The sequence below is a fragment of the Tubulanus polymorphus genome, chromosome 10 (genome assembly GCF_964204645.1).
Source record: "Tubulanus polymorphus chromosome 10, tnTubPoly1.2, whole genome shotgun sequence".
Classification (NCBI taxonomy): domain Eukaryota; kingdom Metazoa; phylum Nemertea; class Palaeonemertea; order Tubulaniformes; family Tubulanidae; genus Tubulanus; species Tubulanus polymorphus.
In genome coordinates this window covers 11537074-11556720 of record NC_134034.1, presented here as the reverse complement: position 1 = coordinate 11556720, position 19647 = coordinate 11537074, and the positions used below count along the sequence as shown (strand labels likewise).

Below are 19647 nucleotides of genomic sequence, written 5' to 3'. Positions count from 1 at the left end.
ACATCATCGATTGCCGGGTATCTCTGAAGAAATTGTGTTTTTCATGTTTTTACGTCTGTTTAATTCATAATTCGAGAGTTTTAAAGGCGTCGTCTTGTCCTGTATTTGTTTCTTTAAAAGACCAAGTCTGTTCCCCAGGTCAGGGGGAGTGATAGTAGGGGAGTGATCGACTCAAAACCACAAAAACTGTAGAAAATATAAAAGATTCGTCTGCAATCAATCAAATAAATTTGGTCTGTTTGCTTTGATAATGATGGTACACTTTTTATATATCCCTCACGAACCCCTCCTGTAACTCTAAACCCTCATTCTAACTAGATCAACCCCTCATTACCCTTTTTGAGACCATTTGACAGGATACCACCATCCGTCCTCCTACCACTCACTAGGCCTATCCGTGTATATCTACCTAGACTTAAGAACACCATTCATTTTCCTCTTAATTGTTTTCCCTTTGTTTTCTTTCAGGTTGTTTTTGAAACAAGAGTAACAATGGAAGACATTGAAGAGCAGGGAGGACAACAGCAGCAGCAGTGGCAGGCGAGGATGTTGTTGTCACCACCACCTCCAGTATTCTTCAGATCGCAGGAAGATGAATCAATTTTGATGCCTCCTCCGAAAGATCCCAACGATTGCCTCATCACATCCTCCAATTCTCTGACGGGCTGCTCCGGGGACTGGAGCGATCCTGCATTCAGCGACTCAATCAATCAACAGCCACAAAAACGATTCAAAAACCTCACTACGGCAGAGCGAGTAAGATTCTATCCGATAGGTCACCCAGTTTGACCGCGGGGTTTAGGGGCCCTAAACCCAGTCGAGGTCAGGGGCTTAGGACCCCTAAACCCCAGGGCCCGGTTGCACAGTCGTGACTTAAGGTCAAAAGTGGTCTTAAATCGTAAGACTGGTCTTAAGTTGTTAGATTGGCTATAGAACTAAGTTGGTCTTAGACTGGTCTTAAGTCTAAGCCATGACTATGCAACCGGCCCCTGACCTCGTCAATAGCTAACTAACTAATGAAAGGGAAACCATGGTAACCAGTTTTGATTGGAATTTTATCTTAAGAATTTTCTTCTTTTTTTTTCAGACAGAACCCAATTCAGGATCTAATCAATTCAGTAATCAAGATACCAGTTCAGGTTAGAAACCGAACATTAATTCCTCGATTAATCTCCTCGGATGATCTCGATCTCAAGGTCGTCTTTGATTTTTTAGGTCGCAGCGAGATGGAAAAGAGCGATATCCCACCGGAGGGCGCAGCTGCAGAATCTACTCCACCGAACGCTGACGATCATTTTATACCGTTCGATGACCTTATCAAAAGTACGTTCGCCGCACAAGTTTAAAATCTCCACAAATAAAAAACTATTTTCATCTTCCATTGCCATAGGAAACAATGAAGATTTTTTCACTTTTGGTATTTTTTTTTCAGATCTGAACTCAGAGACCAGTTCTATCCGAAACATGTACTTACAACATTTTAAGTAAGTTACTTGTCTCTTAAATTAGAGGTAACAGTGTTAGCCAATGTTTTGGAACACTGGACTCGAGTTACACAGTTCTCCTTACTTGACTGAGGTTGAATATGAACTAATTAATCACTGGATCCAGTTCCAATTCGACTCTGATGGGAGGGCTTTGGGTTCTCCGGGGCCAGTTGCACAGTCATGGCTTAAGTCTATAAGTGGTTTTAAATCTTGAGACTAGTCTTAAGTTGTTAGATTGGCTATAGAACTAACATGGTCTTAAATTGGTCTTAAGTCAAAGCTGTGACTGTGCAACCAGCCCCTGGTTCTTATCAGGGCCCGTTTGAATTTGTCTTTTGCAAAAAATGTTTTCTCGGAGGGCACACTTAAATTTTGAAGGGGGTGGACTAGTGCGCTTAATCAAAGGGTCATGCCGAAAAGTTGGTCGAATTGAGTTGTTTATTGTTGTGTCAGTTCTAGCGTTACTACGGAGCAACAATGCGAAGCGGCTTTAGACGAAATCATCGAATGCGCGCTGAATTACGAACGAGATTTAATCGAGCAGAAAGAACGACTTCTCGCTCGACTCGGACGTCTGCAACAGTTGCTAAAACCAGAGGGAGCCACTGGTATTACTCTAGAGGGAGCCACCAGTAGTCTACACCAACAATAACAGTGTTAGATGAAAAGTTATTCTTACAAAAGAAATATTTTGTTGTAGAAGTTTTCGGTTTAATCTGTTTTAAGATTTTAATGTTAATCTAAAGTAAGTGTTTTTTAAAGAGTTTTGAATAAAATTAATTTTGGTTTCTCAAATGAAAGTTATCTCATACTCCCCTAACTCTTGAGCAAACATTCAACAATTAAATTATATATAAGACATCCTCAGTGGGGACTGTTTCTTATCAAGAGGTTCCTTGCGCTACTCGTCACCAGCAAGAACAAGACACCAAAAATTCAAATTCCCTGATTCAATTATAAGATATCCTCAGTGAGGGCCGTTTCTTATCAAGAGGTTTATTTTGTCACTCGTCACCAGCAAGAACAACAAGACACCAAAAGTTCAAATTCCCTGATTCAATTATAAGATATCCTCAGTGAGGGCTGTTTCTTAACAAGAGGTTCATTGTGTCACTCGTCACCAGCAAGAACAACAAGACACCAAAAATTCAAATTCCCCAAATTTCCTTGCAGAGTCAGAATTCCCTGATCTTCACTCATAAATCAGGAATTCCCTGATCTGTTAGAACCCACTGTTGAAACCGACTTGTCAGTGAGCTGAATTCAAACACTGATTTTCGACGTCTAGAATGGAATTTATTTACAAAAACACGTATTCAGTTTGTACTGTTTAACACACACAGAGACACAGACGTGTACAATATTAACCGTGGTGACATTGATAAAACAGCTGAAAACAATATACGACAAGAAAAGAAGAAATTATACAAATTCTGATGGAATATTTTTCCTCAAATCTTTCACACCATTTGACTATTTACAGCGGCAAAATTCTACGATCGTTTAAGGGCGAATTTTTATTTTGAGGACATTCTCCCAACTTCCAAACCCCAACTGCAAGATTTTCAACTTTTTTTGTGTCCAAACCAGGGCCCGGGGACGACGTGATGCCAAGGGGCCCTTACTGATAAAACAGGAGACCCTTTGAATTTATATCTATCATTAAAGCACGTACATAAAAATATAAATATTTTACGAATAATTCGGGACCGGGTGCGAGTAATTTTCGACCGAGTGCGATATTGATGATATCAGAGTTCTAACGGGTTTCCCAATTTCATTTTCCATAACTTTTCCATAACTCTAAGTAACACATCACCAACTAGAACAGGCAATGTAAATAAGTGCCAATTATCAATACCATCGATAAAGTTTTTTCATAAATTTTTTATCAAATGTGTCTTAAGACAATTAGGCATACCAGTAGGCGATAGCCTCATAATAAAATGAGAAATTAATTTTGAGACCGTTTTCTGATCTTCCACAGCCATAGAGAAATAACAAAATTTCCATAGCTTTTCAAGGGCCTGAAAAACAATTCCCATTTTCCAAAACTTTCCGAAAAACCCGTAAGAACCCCGCCGATATTACGAATTAAATGCGGGCAGCGCGCCACCGACGGTCGCTACGGTTACAGCACGTAATCGAGTTCGTATCGAAGGTATTGATTTTTGACGTCGTTCGGTATCCGTGGAAACGACGGTATCATGGCGTCCTGCGCGCCGATGTAAACCGTGTTGTAGACCTTCCAATAGACGTCGCGAACCTTCCTCGCCGGGTGGAACAATCCCTGAAAACAAGCAAAACCGAGGTTTTCGTCAGCGTGTTTTGAAAAAATCATTCTCGTCGATTCCTTAATTAAAAGGAATCTAGTTTTTCTCAGCTGCTGCACATCAGACGTTTAGTTACAAGTAAAAACAATTTGAAATGTTTTCAAATTATCAATTTCAAACATAAAATCCATTCATCAGGGTGGCCACTTTCGTTTGACTAGCTTTTTTCCTGACATGCACGCGTTGTTTTCCCTGACTTGATCTGCTAAGAATTTGATCAATTAACACAGTCAAATACGTAACACATAGATAGAAACTGTTTGATTTTACAATGATCTAGCAATATAATCAAATTTCCCTGATTTTTACCTTTCTTTACAAAATTCCCTGACTAGTCCCTAATTTCCAGCTAAGTGGCCACCCAGGTTATTGCAAAGGGAGAAATGGCCAAGAGATCAATTGTTTACACTCCCCTCATCTATAGATTTGTAATGCAACGTGAAGGAAAATCATTCTAAAATACTGTAATGAAAGGGGTCGGCTGGGGTAAGAACCTAAGAATTAACTAGTATTCATTCACTTTCCCCATTTATAAATACCCTGAGTTTTTCCCTTATCTTTTCATGTTTTACACAAAATTCATCAAGTCGTCTCTGAATATTTTCTAGATTTTTCCGGGACAGTGGGCGCCCTGTTCGGGAACGCCTAGCGCGCGAGTTACGCAATATATACTGAAAACAGCGTCAACGAATTTACCTGTAAAGTGTACTGTAGTATTTTACTGGGACCGAGCCCGACTCGGATGCCCTCGATCGCGCCCATGAACGCCTGTACGACGTGCGGCGACGTTTCGAACACGTTCGGCCAGACGTGATTCAAAACGTGAATCAACGCGTCCTCGCAGCCGAAACCGTAAACACCGAGCGCGATGTGCTGTATCGCCGCCATCGACGTCTGACGATGAACCAAATCACTGTGAGAAGAAAAAAAAAACAAGATAGAAATTTATCCTTGAGGGGTCTTTTCGTAATCAGAGACCCTTGTTTTGGCTTGACGCTAGCCCCGCGTGGAAACCTGCCATTTTTATGTTAAAGGTTAAAACGGATCTTTAAAACCAGACTCTTTGAATCCGAACCCTGTTAATTTCGTGGTATCATGTTCTAACATCTATTGAATGACTGGACCAGAGAATTGAGCAACTTCAAAATATCCAACCAGGTTACGCATGGTGGAACTAGAACTGAGTCCTGAATTGTGGAACTGGATCCGGAACTGTGGAACCGGGACCTGGACTGTAGAACTGAGTTTAGAACTAGGTGAACGTGAGATTCAACTTACCGATCCATGAGGGCGTCTTCGAGCAGCGGGGTCACAGCGTAGATATAATCCTTGCCCATCTCACCGATATATTCAAACATGAACGACAGTGATTTCAGGACGCCATTTTGTACGTTCAACTCTGGAACGCGATATTCGTTCATCAGCCCCGGTAACACGGTGAACGGAGAACACGTCTCGGCAACAATCGCTATAGCAACGGTCGTACAGACACGGTTTTGACGCTCTTGTACTTTTAGATTGTTGAGTAACGTGGCCAACACATCGTGAGGACTGAAAATACACAGACAAATATTCAGACATGAATTTATTGTGAAACCTAATCAGATGGACAGTAAACTCTCCCTCAGCAGACGGACAGTAAACTCTCCCTCAGCAGACAGATAGTAAACTCTCCATCAGCAGACTGACAGTTAACTCTCCTCTCCCTCAACAGATGGACAGTAAACTCTCCCACAGCAGACGGACAGTAAACTCTCCCTCAGCAGACGGACAGTAAACTCTCCCTCAGCAGACTGACAGTAAACTCTCCTCTCCCTCAGCAGACGGACAGTTAACTCTCCTCTCCCTCAGCAGACGGACAGTTAACTCTCCCTCAGCAGAGACATACATACCCGATAGCTTTAGCGATATAACCGAATGTGTTCACCGTCGCTCGACGAATCGCTTTCTTGTGAGCTTTCAATAATTCGAGCAATTCGAAACAGATTCGCATCCACTCTCGCGCCGAAACAAACTCCGAACCGCGATCGGCAATACGTCCGACTAAATCGATACAATTCTCCTGCACCTTCTCGTGTCTAAAACAAATGCAATCGAATATTCAAGAAAAAAATTTCCCTGCTGTTCTACAGACATGGCCGCTTCCAGAAAATCACCCTATGACATCACATATTAGCTCTTGTATCAATTCATTGCTCAATTTGGTAATGTCATAAAAGGATTTATGGAATGATGTCGTAGGGGGATTTATGGAAGTAGCCGTATTTTTAGAAATGGTCTATATAACAAATTAATTGGCAAATTGATGATGTCATAGGGAGATTTATGGGGGCCATCTTATCAGAAATAAGTTATCAATTTTATGAAGTCATAGGGGGATTTATTGGAAGGCAACCTAACGAACCTGTTTTTCAGAATAGGCGTCAATCGAGGCAGTAAATCTTTTATCGGCGGCGTCATTTTAGTCATTCCGATAACGTTGACGATGGCCTTCAACGCGCCGAGTATACTACCCAACACTTCCGGGTATTCCTCTCCCAAATACTCATACAATACAACGCCTAAATGTCCCATCAGTTTCTCCTGCAAATATCAATGAATGGTCGAGTCATATTAGAAGCAGGAAATGCAGTCACCCACTATCAGACAATTTGCAGCATGGCAGACAGGAGCCACCCATTCAAACAATTTGTCAAAAAGTCAAACAGCAGCCTTAGAATCACCCCTTTTCCGACAAACAAAGCCACTTCCTTGGTCACGGAGCAGCTAGGAGCCACCCGTAAGTCAAACACCAGCCCAGAGCCACCCTTTTTCAGACAATCAACAGCTGGGAGCCACTACCTCGGTGGCAGAGCAGCTTGGAGCTATCCCCAGGACAGCAGATTGACCCTTAAAGACATACCTCTTGACAAGTTTTCATGACGATGGCGATTCTACTGATCAGATCCGCCGCCTGCTGACGAACTTTAGCCGATTTATTATTCAAACGCCACAGAATCGTACCGCAAATCTGCGGTAGATATGGCTTCACTCGTTTACCGAGAGCGTTCACAACCGTTCCGAAACCGTTCAACATTACCACATCCTGTAAATATAAACGCAAAATTTCGTTTCATCGAATAAATCGGACGAACGAACAAAATGGCCGAATCATATCAAAAGGGACCTGGTTACTAAGACAGCTGGTTTCCGGTTTGACTGAGAGCAAGTGAAATGCCAGGACAGGAGAGCCCAGGGGCGCAGTCATGGTTGAGGTTCAAGACCATCTTAGTTTTATACTCAATCTAACAACCTAAACCAGTCTTAAGATTTAAGAGCACTTTTGGACCAAGTCCTAACCGTACAACTGGACCTTGAGGCTAATCAGTAGGAGGCCGGGTAAGGGGGTGAGTTTATCTCAGCAGTCTGCTCCTAGCAGGGGAGGGGTGAGAGAACAAGTGAAATGTCAGGAATGGGTAGAGCCCTGTAGGAGGGTTAGGGTAGAGCCCTGCAGGAGGGTTAGGGAAGAGCCCTGTAGGAGGGTTAGGGTAGAGCCCTGTAGGAGGGTTAGAGTAGTTCAGGGGGGTGGGGGATGTTTACCAACGGTAGTCTGTTCCTAGCAGTGGAGGGGTGAGAGAACAAATGAAATGTCAGGAATGGGTAGAGCCCTGCAGGAGGGTTAGGGTAGAGCCCTGCAGGAGGGTTAGGGTAGAGCCCTGCAGGAGGGTTAGGGTAGAGCCCTGCAGGAGGGTTAGGGTAGGTCAAGGGGGTGGGGGATGTTTACCTCAGTAGTCTGTTCCTGGAAGGCGTATAAGATACCGTCAATAAGCTGCTCCTCTAACCGTGAATCAATATCCGCCCCGCCGAGATTAGCCATGATTTTCTCGATCGTTTCCATCACCATTTTACGATATTGTTCGGCTTCGTCTTTCAGATCGTCGACGACTCGACCGACGATTTCAGCCGCTCCGACTTTATTAGCGATCTCTACGGTCGTATCGACCAGCTGCAAGAAAAACATGATATCATGTTTCAATTTTAGGTGAACGAATTTTGCTCTCCAGGTTGGCTACTCTCCCATGCTCATAATCCGCTACGGGTGAATAGTGATATTTTTAGGTTTAAAATGTTACAATTCATTCATTTTTCATTAAATCATGTACTGATAAAGAAAAACGTGGTCAATATCCAAATTCTCTCTTTTCTTCTAGGTTTTTATCCAAGTCCCTGAGTTTCCAGGTCAGTTACCACCCTATTTTATCTAAGTTGTACCGACTGACAGCAGAGCTATCTGTCTGCTGCTGTCTTGCGTACCTGTCTATAGTTGCGTCTGTCCAACGCCATTCGCTGATTCCAGAAATGTTTGAAAAACGGAGGCAGAATTTCGTCTTTGATGTATTGAGGCTCGACACCGTCAGTGGCGCAACATTGCTTAACAACCTACAACAATAGACAATCAATTAATGAGAGAGCGGGAAAGAGAGGGAGAGAGAGGCAGGAGGAGAGAGAGAGCGCGAGAGAGAGAGAGAGATCAACGAGGGTTCAATATAGTTATCTGGTTTTAACTAGGAAACCCCGTTAAATCTGAGTAAGTCGTAATCACCAGTGTTTCCTGAATTTAGAATTCGGCAGTTAATTCACACTCACCTTCAAGACGATCTTCTTCATTTCCTCGTCGGGCGACTGGAACTCACGAACGAGGATCAACATCACCTCACGAGTGTAGTAGTTCGCGTATTCGGCGTCCATCAACGGTATCAGATAACCGATCGCTTTCAGGAACGCGGCGAGACCCTTACCGCGATGCTGTTTGATACCGCGCCACAGCGGTTTCAACACGCTGTCGAACGACTCGATACCGTACGGCGTGGCCGCCTCGGCGAGCGCGGCCAACGCCAACGCCGTGATCGTACGTACCTTCTGCTGTTCGTCCACCAAACCTTAGAATAATGAAATGAGAACCGCGTTAAGTCACTGGCGTTTCAGAACCTGTTATTTCTATTCGAGAGGTTTTGCAACAAATTGATCGTAATTTGATATCAAAAATAGTAGTTGAAACTGAACTTGAAATGAATGAGATATTGAGCATATTTTTAAAGTAATTGAGCTCTAAAAACAGTAATAACTACTCCATACAGGGTTCGTACAGATCAGGGAATTCAAAATTCCCCGATATTTCCCTGACCTTTGAACAAAGAGTCTTCTGGTGAAATCACAAGTCCGCACTTTCTTATCAAGAGGTTCCTTGTAACATTTTCACCAGCAAGAACAAGACACCAAAAATTCAAATTCCCTGATTGAATCATAAGGTATCCTCAGTGAGGGCTGTTTGTTATCAAGAGGTTCCTCGTGCCACTCGTCACCAGCAAGAACAACAAGACACCAAAAATTCAAATTCCCTGATTAAATTATAAGGTATCCTCAGTGAGGGCTGTTTGTTATCAAGAGGTTCCTCGTGCCACTTGTCACCAGCGAGAACAACAAGACACCAAAAATTGCCTGACATTTTCCCCTGATTTTCAGGAAGATAGTCGCAATTCCACGATATTCCCTGCAGGGAAAAATAAATCCGGAATCCCCTGATTCTCCTGATCCGCAAGAAGAACCCCGTTAATGTTCACTACTATACACTTACCATGCTCGATGATTTCGACCAAATTCTTCAAATGCGGTAGAATTGCGCAGCCCATCAATATCGCGATCTGCTGGACGATCTTAATACCGGTGTGACGAGCCTGCCACGACTTCTTACTCTTGCAGACGGCTTTCAAGAACGGCAGCAGCGACGGAATTCCCAGCGCCGAGGCGACGACCGCGAACGCTCGGGCGGTCGTGTTACGCACGTATTCGTCCATGTTATCGATATCCGGTCTCATTGTCGAGATCATCGTAGCTAAACCAGCCGCCTGAAAATAACATACAGCAATATCGAATTGATGAAGATGTTGAGTGGGGGGGGGGGCACATCCCCCATTAAAAACAATTTCGCCGAGTTTCCCTGACTTTGCAGGACCCAGTTCCACAGGCTCGAGTTAAGATTCGACTCATTTAAAATGAACTAATTCTAACTAAGAGTTAACAGTTAACTCTGAGTTAAAATTAATTCATTTTCAATTCGTTTCAATCAGTTTAAAACTCTAACAACTGTGGGAAATGAATCCTAGTGAATGGAGAAATTCTCCGAGTGATTCTGCGGCGAGTGAATTGAGAGAAATTTTCGGGGTTTAAAATTTCATGAACTATTCATTTTTCACGTGTTGTTTAAGAAACGCGTGGTCGGTAGCGTTATCCGAAGCAGGGCCCGGTTTTATGGGCTGGTATTATCTTTAACCCTGGGCGATTAACTCGATTTTTTTTTCAAACGAGTTAACCACCGGGTGTAAAGGTAATACCAGTCTATAAAACCGGGCCCAGGATTTTTTTCTTCAAAATTCATTCCAGATTTGTGATTCCCCCAGCTTTCCGGCCTAGAATTTGCCAAATTCTCTTCAAGTTTCCCCGATTTACATTTCCGAGTTTCTCGGGTCAGTGGCTATCCTGGACCGGGTTTAGTTTACCTTAGCTAGATTAGAGATGATCTCGCGTCCCTCGACCCTCGCGTAATAATCCTCGTCGATCAACAACGGCTCGATGACGACGAGAATCTTGTGAACGTACGGCCGAACGAGGTCGTCCAGTTTATACAATATACGATCGATGACTTTAACCAGTAGATGGCGCTCTTGATCTTCGAGCGTCGGCGACATCAACAACGGTAGGATCTGATTGAACAGCGGCCCGGCGCCGAACTCGCGCGCTTTATCGGTGATCTGTCTTAACGCGGCTTTACGCATAGGTGGCGTGCCGTTCTTGATTTTCAGCAATAGTTTCATGATTTTACGTTCTTTCTGCTCCTCGGGCGACAAAGACTCTTCGTCAACTTCAACCTGAAATCATCGCAAAACAATTCAATTATTGTCGAGTTTCGCGGTTAATATTTCAATATCTCTAATACAGGTAAGACAGGTATAGTGAGTTTACGAGGAACTGAGGATGAGGGGGCAGAGAGGGTCGGTATATTACCAAATAAACACACGGTCCCTACACATCAGTCATTCCAGGATATAAGTCTTCAAGGAGATTTAAAGGAGACAATTTCAAATTTCCAGAAGAGTCTCTCTACAGATCAGCCATTCCTGGATATACAGGGTCGCTATAGATCGGTCATTACTTGATTTGAGGAGTTTTCATCGAGTTTTAAAGGAGCAAATTTTGAGAAAGCGTCTGCATCACTTTCATATCCCAATTACAGTAGACTCCTCCTAAACCGGTACTCTTTATTTTGGATAAACCGGTAATTAACGATTAAGGCGTAGTTTACTGTACAACTACAAACTAGACAAAATTTCTAATTACCTATTTCTCAAAATTGAAGAACTTTCAAACATTTCGTTCAAATTAAAGGAGTTTCAACGACCTTAAAGGGCATTTTTTGTTTCGAAGGAGTTTTTAAGGAATCACGGAGTCGCATGGAGATCGTGTTGTGCATTTTTTCTAGACTCACCAATAATTTATCGAAGTACTGAATATCGTCGGGTTTCATCATCGGCAGGTTACCCTTCGGCTGCATGTCGACGACTTGAGTTTTATGATCGGGAGTTTGAATGCGGAATCCGACCGGAGTGCCGGCGATCGGCGTCGGAGTAGCGATCAGTCGACGAGCCGGAGTACGTATCGGAGCGTAACCAGCCGGAGGTTGTAAAACCTGAAAAACATTGCAAACAAAATCGATTATTATAATTTGTAAAAATTTTCATGATTTTTCTAATCAATCCCGTTGTTATTAACCCTTTCAGTGCGTCTACACTGCAGTGCGGTGTATGAATCGGTGATGGATTTTGCTAGTACAACGCACTGCGGTGTATTGATGTAATTAGTTTTAATCTCTATTGAAAGATGGCAGCACCTGTCAAACATAGTGAAATATTAGTAACTAATGATACACTGCACCGCGGTGTAGACGCACTTTTGTGGTATTCCTGTTATTCAACACACTAGGACGGAATTTTTCAAAATTTTCAAATTATCTCCAGCACTATAGGGTATAGATTAGTCAGCACTGAAAGGGTTAAGACAGTAGTGAAACAATGTTTCAGATGAGGTTGTATTTTTACCTTGTAGCCCGGAGGAAACATCGCCTCCAACTCATCGTCGGAGAGCGGTCGATTCCTCTCGTCGATCTCTCGTTGCCACGTGTACGCCTGCATCTGTTCGGGCGTCATCGACATCAGGTGACCTACACACCCACAAATAAATTAACATATATTAAGCATCACTTTAGCAGACGACAATGATAAGAAGAAATGTTCTGAGTATTTTAAGTCAATTTCAAATAAATTATCTAAAATCCTCACTTACCCGGGGTCGGTGTCGCCATAGCCATTGCTTTCGGTCCTGCTGGAGTCGCCCCACTCGGAGTCAACCCACCCGGAGTAAATCCTCCGGGCGTACCGCTGGGAGTCAACCCACCGGGAGTCAGTCCGCCTGGTGTACCGCCGGGAGTCGTACCGCCGGGTGTCATATGACCGGGAGTCATGTTACTAGGAGTCATTGAGCCGGGAGTCGCGTTGCCCATCGCTTGAGGAGTCTCGTCCCAGCGCGAGGCTCGTTTCTGAACGCTCGGAGTGTGGCTGTGATCCTCACTGGTGATCCGATCTGTACGAGGTGTTTCAGCCCAACCGGTGTGAGCGGGAGTTTCTACAAATATACCAGCAATAACAATCAACATTTAACGGTTTGAAGCAAGAATTTTAGATATCAAATTCTTACAGATTAGAGAATCCTAAATACCCCGACACTTAGTGAAAATTTCCTGATTGAATCGTAAAATATCATCTTGGGGGCTGTTTCTTATCAAAGGGTTCCTTGTTCCATCCACAAGAACAGCAAGACATTAAAATTCAAATTCCCTGATTAAACTACAAGATATCCTCAGTGAGGGCTGTTTCTTATCAAGAGGTTCCTTGTTCCATCAGCAAGAACAAGACATTAAAATTCAAATTCCCTGATTAAACTACAAGATATCCTCAGTAAGGGCTGTTTCTTATCAAGAGGTTCATTGTGCCACTAATCACCAGCAAGAACAACAAGACACCAAAAATTCAAATTCTCTGAAGACTTTTCCCAGATTTTCAAGAAGAGTGAGATTGAATTCCCTGATTTTCCTTGCAGGGAATATAAATCCAGATCCTCCTGGTTTTCCTTGCAGGGAACCCTGAAAATCAGAGATATTCGACGTGTCTTTTTAATTTCCTACCTCTTTCTGTTTTCGGGGTTTCATCCCATCTGTTGCGTTTCGCGCTCGGTGTGCCGGCTCCGTGTCCTGGGGTAGCGTGTCCGGGTGTCTCGTGCCCGGGTGTAACCGCGCCGGGCGTCGCGTGCCCAGGAGTGGCGTCCCACTGCCTGGTACTAGGCGTCGCTCCGGGCGTCTCGGATCCCTTCGCGCGACCGGGCGTCTCGGCCCAGCTATCGCGAGGCGTCTCCGATCCGGTCTCTCGATCCCAGCCGGTCGACGTTTTTTTCTTTTTCTCCGTGGAGACGTCCTCTGCTGCCTGGTCCCAGCGACGGCGTTTCTTGGGTTGCGCTGCCGGGGGTTGAGCGGCGCTGGCTCCGTTTGAAGGTTGAGCTCGTAGATCACCAGCTTTCATACGTTCGACCATCTGCTGCCGCAAATCTTTCTGTTTAATGACAAAAATCAAATCAATATTTATTAGCTAAAATTGGAGTTGAAAATTCGGCTCTTGTTTTGGAAGCACACAGTTCTACAGCTATTATTGGTTAAATTTGACTCAAATTCGATCATTTCTGTTTTAACTAATGAGTTGAATGTTTTCTGACAACTGTTAAACTGGGTTCAGAACTGTGGATCTGGGTCAAGAAATGTGGAACTGGGTTCGGAACTGTGGAAATGAACGTACAACCGTGGAACTGGGTTCAGATCTGAGGAACTGGATCAACAACTGTGGAGCTGGGTCCAGAACTGTGGAACTGACCCTATAACTGTGGAACTGACCCCATAACTATGGAACTGGGTTCAGATTTGTGGAACTGGATCAACAACTAATGGAATTGGGTCCAGAACTGTGGAACTGGATCAACAACTGTGGAACTGGGTTCAGAACTGTGGAACCGGGTGTTGAGAGTTAGAATGAGTTTATTTCTCGGAATCCAGTTCCACAATTGTGACTATTATTTAAGCCGGGGCCGAACGATTCAAACTGGACCCCGGTTTACGAGCGTACGAATTGAGAAAGTACAACTGACCTGATCATTACGAAGTCTCTCCTCTAACATGACCTGCGCGTAGGTTCGCGCGTGAGACGACGGATCCGGCGTTTTACCACCTGTAACGACACAAGAAAAATGTCACGACCGCGAAAGTCGTGACGGATCGAATTTAGCGACGTGCGAAATATATTCCATCTCCTTCCGTCCGGGGGAAACTCGCGGTTTTTAAAACCGCGAGTCGAGGGGTTCCTACAGTCGTTAAAACATTCTTTAATCACGTTCGTTTGTACGAACCTGGATGACTTCGTTCACGCGAGAAATCTTTGAAATTAGGAGCCAGGGATCAGATCGATGAACTCGGGAATTTTTACTGTTTTTCACGTCCTTAAATTGGCTTTTTTTTTCACAAAATTTTCGCGTTTTTCAGGACAAGTTTATTTCCAACCTTCCTAACATCGAGGTACAATAACCTAAGCGGCTACTGACCACTATCTGGATGGATTTGAACGAAATTAAATTTCAAGTTAAAGAAATCATTTCTTTAACTTCATCGCAGTTTGTGCTTAAAATTCTCAGCTGCACGGTAATTGGCTTAAAAAAGGGATTAAACTATTTTATGAAACTTTTCTAAAATTTTTTCGCACATCTTCACGATTTTGCAGATTTTTCACCACCAATCTGACCCCTGCAAATTTTTTGATTGTTTTTTTTCGAAGCCCAGAATAAAATCTAGATTTATTTCAGATGAAGAGTTCAGGAGTCCTCAATGAATCTGCACTCGGCACGTGTCAGATATAGAATTGAATATAGACATCAACTGAGCCCTTCAAACTAATCATTTTTTCAACTTTTGAAACCTTTTTTTTCAGGTGTTTTTTTGGTAAATAATCTTCAAACGGAAAATGAACGTTTTTAAGCATCCCGGTTGTACATGAACTTTACACTGTTTCCTTGATTAACTCCTAAAGCGGACAAAACCATTTTTCTGTCAAAAGATTTTATCTGTATTCAAGATATCAGGGTCTTCACGGATTATTCCTGAGCGCAGCCTCGTAACTAGAAAATTCCCCGATTAAATTATAGGCTAACCTCAATCGACATGAAAAATTCAAATTCCAAGTTTTTCGAGGAAAAACTCTGAATTCCCTGATTTTTCTTATCTGTAAGAACTCTGTTGACTGAAATTGATCTAATTTGCCTCTTGAATCAACCAGCGGCTTAGCAGACCCACGGACAATTTCGCTTATAGACCAATCAAGGAAACTAGTTGAGAAATATCCAGCTAAATTCGGGCTGCATTTTTAACCACATTTTACTGATTTTGTTTGAAAAAAAATTTGCGACAACTTTTCATCATTCGCGAAAAACGTCGCCATTTTTTTCCCGATAAACAAAACCCATACGTTGTTTTACCTGTCGTCGCCGCCGACAATAACGCAACAATGCATCGAAACTTCAGCGGTAACCGCGGAAACAATAATTTATCGTTGTTTGCGTTATTATCGGGTAGGCGCGTTATACCTACGCTGTTTACGCTCTGTTCCCGGTTTAAACAACTTTCGACAATAGAGTCCGTCTGCTGCCGACACGCAGCGCCGCCTAGTGGTCGCCTATAATTTAAATTCTAGATCAGTGTAGTTTGTTTTCCGATTCACGCTACTCACAAGCACACTGAACAATGGGGACGGAAGTTGGCAGGGGTAGTTCGGAGATTTTTAACAAGTTTTTTTTTTTATGACTGGGAACCTGTGGACTTTGAACTGGACTTATTCCATTTCTACACTTACGTCACGCAATCCTGAAGTTCATAAGTTCAAAATTAAAATTTGGATAAATAAATAATGAATTCTGGCTCATTGTATTTGAAAATAAATTTTAGGAGATAATTTTGCAATTAAGAAATTCTGATTATCTGCATTGAAAAATTATGTTCGAGTTTTCAGGCCAGAAGAACACACACGCACACGCATGACTGTTGCGTGAACACCGTTTGGCGTTCATTGAACACCAATAGAACACTTAGCATACGCGGTGTTCAAATCTCGTGTTGACGAATCCAGCCTGACGCGGAGCCAAGTTCTGTTGGTACCAACTGCACGGGGGAAAGAAAACATCTCTATATTAATATTGCTCTTTTTTTTGCGAGGAAAAAAAAATCGATCAAATTTTTCGGAGACTCTTTCATTCCTCAGCAGACGTTCAAATTCACACACGCTCTCTTAATACCGACTATCGTATAGATATCTGCATTTCGATGGTCGCCTCTGAAACATCACCCTACGACATCACCGGCAAACCGATTTACCATCTCAAATAGAAATCGAAAGCTCGTCGGCGATGATGTCATAGGAGGAATAAACAGAAGCGAATTCGTGAATTTGCCTCGAAATGCCCGGAACTTTCAAGATTTATTTCAACTGGTTCTAAATCTCACACACAAAAAACATTCGCACAAACCGCAGTTGTCAGACTGAACGCAAGAATTTGGAAAAACAGCGAGTTTAAGTTTAGATCTGATGATTAACCCTTTCCGTGCTGACTGATTAATACCCTATATTGCTGAAGATAATTTGAAAATTCTGAAAAATTCCACCGTAGTATGTTGAATAACGGGAATACCACTATAGTGCGTCTACACCGCGGTGCAGTGTATCATTAGTAACTTCTATTTCACTATGTTTGACAGGTGCTGCCATCTTCCAAGAGAGATAATTAGTCATTACTAATTAAATCAATACACCGCAGTGCGGTGTACTAGCAAAATCTATCACCGATTTATACACCGCACTGCGGTGTAGACGCGCTGAAAGGGTTGAACCATATAAAAGATATAAATTTTCTTTTTCCCATCATCTCCGCGTATCGTCGGTCCGAGAACCACTCGCTCCACAATCGCACGTTGATAATTCGTAAGTTTCTTTCATTTGACATTTTAAATATACGATAATAAGACGCTTAATCCGGAACAGAGTCCGACCGGAGCCACCCAGTAGATAAAGGGATGGCTCCGAACAAAAATTCAAACTAGTACAAAGCGAATAATAACGAATAGATAAATAATATTAGGTCCGAAAACGTTTCCCGGATTTAGTAGTTTATTAGACTATATTCTAATAGTCGGGGCCCGGTTCCACGGTTGTGAGTTAGAGTTAACTCTGAGCTAACATCAGTTCATTTTCAAAGTTTAACTCTAGGGTTGAATTTAACTCAGAACTGTGGAACTGGATCCAGTACTTCAGCAGTACGAATTTTCAGTCAGGTTTGAAAAATGAATCAAAATCAGGACGTCGCTGATCCGGATTAAGAGCCATCATTTAAATTACACAATCGCGATTAAATCATTCATATTAAAAACATTGTACGATATAAGACAGTGAGAGACGAGAGACGTGATACGTACCGGCGAACGGATCGTGACGTTCCGGAGAGATTATACGCTGACGTCGTAGAGCTCGGTATTCATCCTCGCGGTCGGCGATCCTCTGAGGTCGGTGTTCGGCCATCGGATCAAAATCCTGACGAAATAGAAAAACATTTTCAAGCGGTCAAATTTTTTTTACATTTTTTTTTAACTGGAAATTAATGTTTTGATAAATGGAATTTTTTCATGTTATAAGATGTTTACAGATCACTGGAGTTTGAAATTCCCAGTATTTCCCTGACACTTGGCTAAAAATACCCTGATTAAATTATATGCTAAGTGGTGGCTATTTCTTATCAAGAGGTTCCTCGTGCCACTCGCCACCAGCAAGAACAAGACACCAAAAAACCAAAATTCGAATAAAAAAATTCAAATTCCCTGATCAAATTATCAACAAGAACAACCAAAGACACCGAAAATACAAATTCCCTGATTGAATTATAAGATATCCTCAGTGGGGTCTATTTCTTATCAAGAGGTTCCTTGTGCCACTCGTCACCAGCAAGAACAAGACACCAAAAATTCAAATTCTCTCACTAAATCATAAGATATCCTCAATGGGGACTGCTTCATATCAAGAGGTTCCACGAGCCCAGTGTAACCAGCAACGATGAGACACAAAAAATTTTAATTCTCAGACTTTTCGAGAAATTTTCTGAATTCCCCGAGGGAATGATAAATCTGATCTCATGACCTTCAAGTAGGCCTACCGCCGAGAACCCTGAAATTTCCTTAATTTCCCTGATCTATATAAGAACCGGGTGTAAAGATGATAATCAAGCGTTTTTTTTTTACCCGATCGTGTTGAGCCATATCGTTTAAAACATTCAACGGTGCTGTATACGTCGCCTTCTTTCCCAACATCATCATCGGCGGTTCTTCGTCATCCTAGGAAAAAAAAACACAAACTTCGAATAAAGCTCAACTGTCTTCCAATCAATTAAACATATCAGAATTTGGTAACTTGCATTAGTGTTAATAAATTTTTCTCTTTCATTGTTATCCTATTTTCCATACCATACACCATCTTTTCTTTTGTAATTTACAAAAGAAAAGCTTAGAATTTTAGGGTATTTAACCCCTTAGATTTCGATTTCCTGAATTTAAGGAATTTCAGGACCCGTAGGAACCCTGGTAATTTTTTCTTTCTTTTTATCATCTGCAATCGCGTAAGATTTCACGATGAATAAATATTGAATTTAATCATCAGACCGCGCGGATTTAAACTTACATCTTGTTCCTCATTCGGAGCGATCGAGGTTACGTAACCCTCGAATTTACCCGACGGTTCGTAGATATCCGTATCGAAGTGTCCGTGGGCGCCGAGCCCGACTCGACGGGCGTCTTCATTCTCGATTTCCGCCTCGGCGACGAGCGACGCTTTCTTATCCTGAATACGCCGCACTTCGGCTTCAATTTCTATCGAGAAAAAAGAAAATCGTTAAAATTAGTTTTTTTAAATACCCTCAACCTGCTAAGCGCCACTCAGGGCATTATAACGGGTTCGATGCTTCTTTTTCCCAGCGGGTAGAGAGACCAGAGAAGAACCTTCGACCAAGTTACTCTGTCGCCACCAGGGTTTGAACCAATAAACCCTGCTGGATTGACGAGACCAGTGATCGACGGATGGTGCGCATATCAGATGGATCCATCAGATCAGGCATCATACAAAAAATACATGACATCAGCAATCGCGTAAAATAATGAGAATTAATTGTGGTATAAATGACAGAGACAAGCGACGCTTTTTTATCACTTCGAAGAAGCCGGAAGTCAACAAATTTGGAAAAAAGAAGAGAAAGCAACAATTTTTAGTTTCATTTTCAAGCCTCCATTTAAATAATTCAAACCGTTTGAATTTCGGGTCGGATTATATATTTCGAATCTTGACTTGTCAGTGATCAGCGGCATCATTAATCATTCCGTTAAAATCATCTTAAACAGCTGAAAATAAACGATTTATTCACTGATTTCGTTTTCTTACCGTCATGCGTTTTAGCGGCCATTTTGTTCTATGCGAAACCCCCGTTTGAACGCAATCGAGTAGTGTCCGATTTCTACCGGCGAGATTCGAGTAAGTTCGAGTCCCATAAATAAGGTCTAAAACCAATTCAATTTAGTATTTATTGTTATGTATTAGAAACCGGCGATCTGTATATAG

The 19647-nt window shown here is 42.4% G+C and overlaps 2 protein-coding genes across 3 annotated transcripts; one reads left to right on the top strand and one right to left on the bottom strand.

Moving 5' to 3' along the window:
• Window positions 1-8: 8 nt before the first annotated feature.
• On the top strand, window positions 9-2245 carry LOC141912305 (uncharacterized). The gene is made up of 6 exons (XM_074803550.1): window positions 9-17; window positions 469-756; window positions 1088-1139; window positions 1216-1323; window positions 1433-1484; window positions 1941-2245. Exons 2-6 carry the CDS (start codon window positions 493-495, stop codon window positions 2137-2139), a joined length of 675 nt encoding a protein of 224 aa, XP_074659651.1. The 5' UTR covers window positions 9-17; window positions 469-492; the 3' UTR covers window positions 2140-2245.
• Window positions 2246-2591: 346 nt separating this feature from the next.
• On the bottom strand, window positions 2592-19562 carry LOC141912304 (splicing factor 3B subunit 1-like). 2 transcript variants are annotated; one of them, XM_074803547.1, is made up of 20 exons: window positions 19471-19562; window positions 18718-18905; window positions 18282-18374; window positions 17466-17580; window positions 14102-14181; window positions 13095-13515; window positions 12197-12535; window positions 11953-12074; window positions 11343-11543; window positions 10357-10725; window positions 9435-9705; window positions 8447-8739; window positions 8114-8239; window positions 7584-7805; window positions 6723-6905; window positions 6225-6403; window positions 5713-5898; window positions 5099-5371; window positions 4517-4733; window positions 2592-3777 (listed from the first exon to the last, which is right to left on the bottom strand). In XM_074803547.1, exons 1-20 carry the CDS (start codon window positions 19490-19492, stop codon window positions 3619-3621), a joined length of 4059 nt encoding a protein of 1352 aa, XP_074659648.1. In that variant the 5' UTR covers window positions 19493-19562; the 3' UTR covers window positions 2592-3618. The 2 variants fall into 2 exon arrangements, with proteins under 2 accessions (XP_074659648.1, XP_074659649.1); XM_074803548.1 differs by lacking the exons at window positions 17466-17580; window positions 18282-18374; window positions 18718-18905; window positions 19471-19562 and adding an exon at window positions 15591-17400 and having other exon boundaries at window positions 2593-3777.
• Between the last annotated feature and the right edge of the window lie 85 nt (window positions 19563-19647).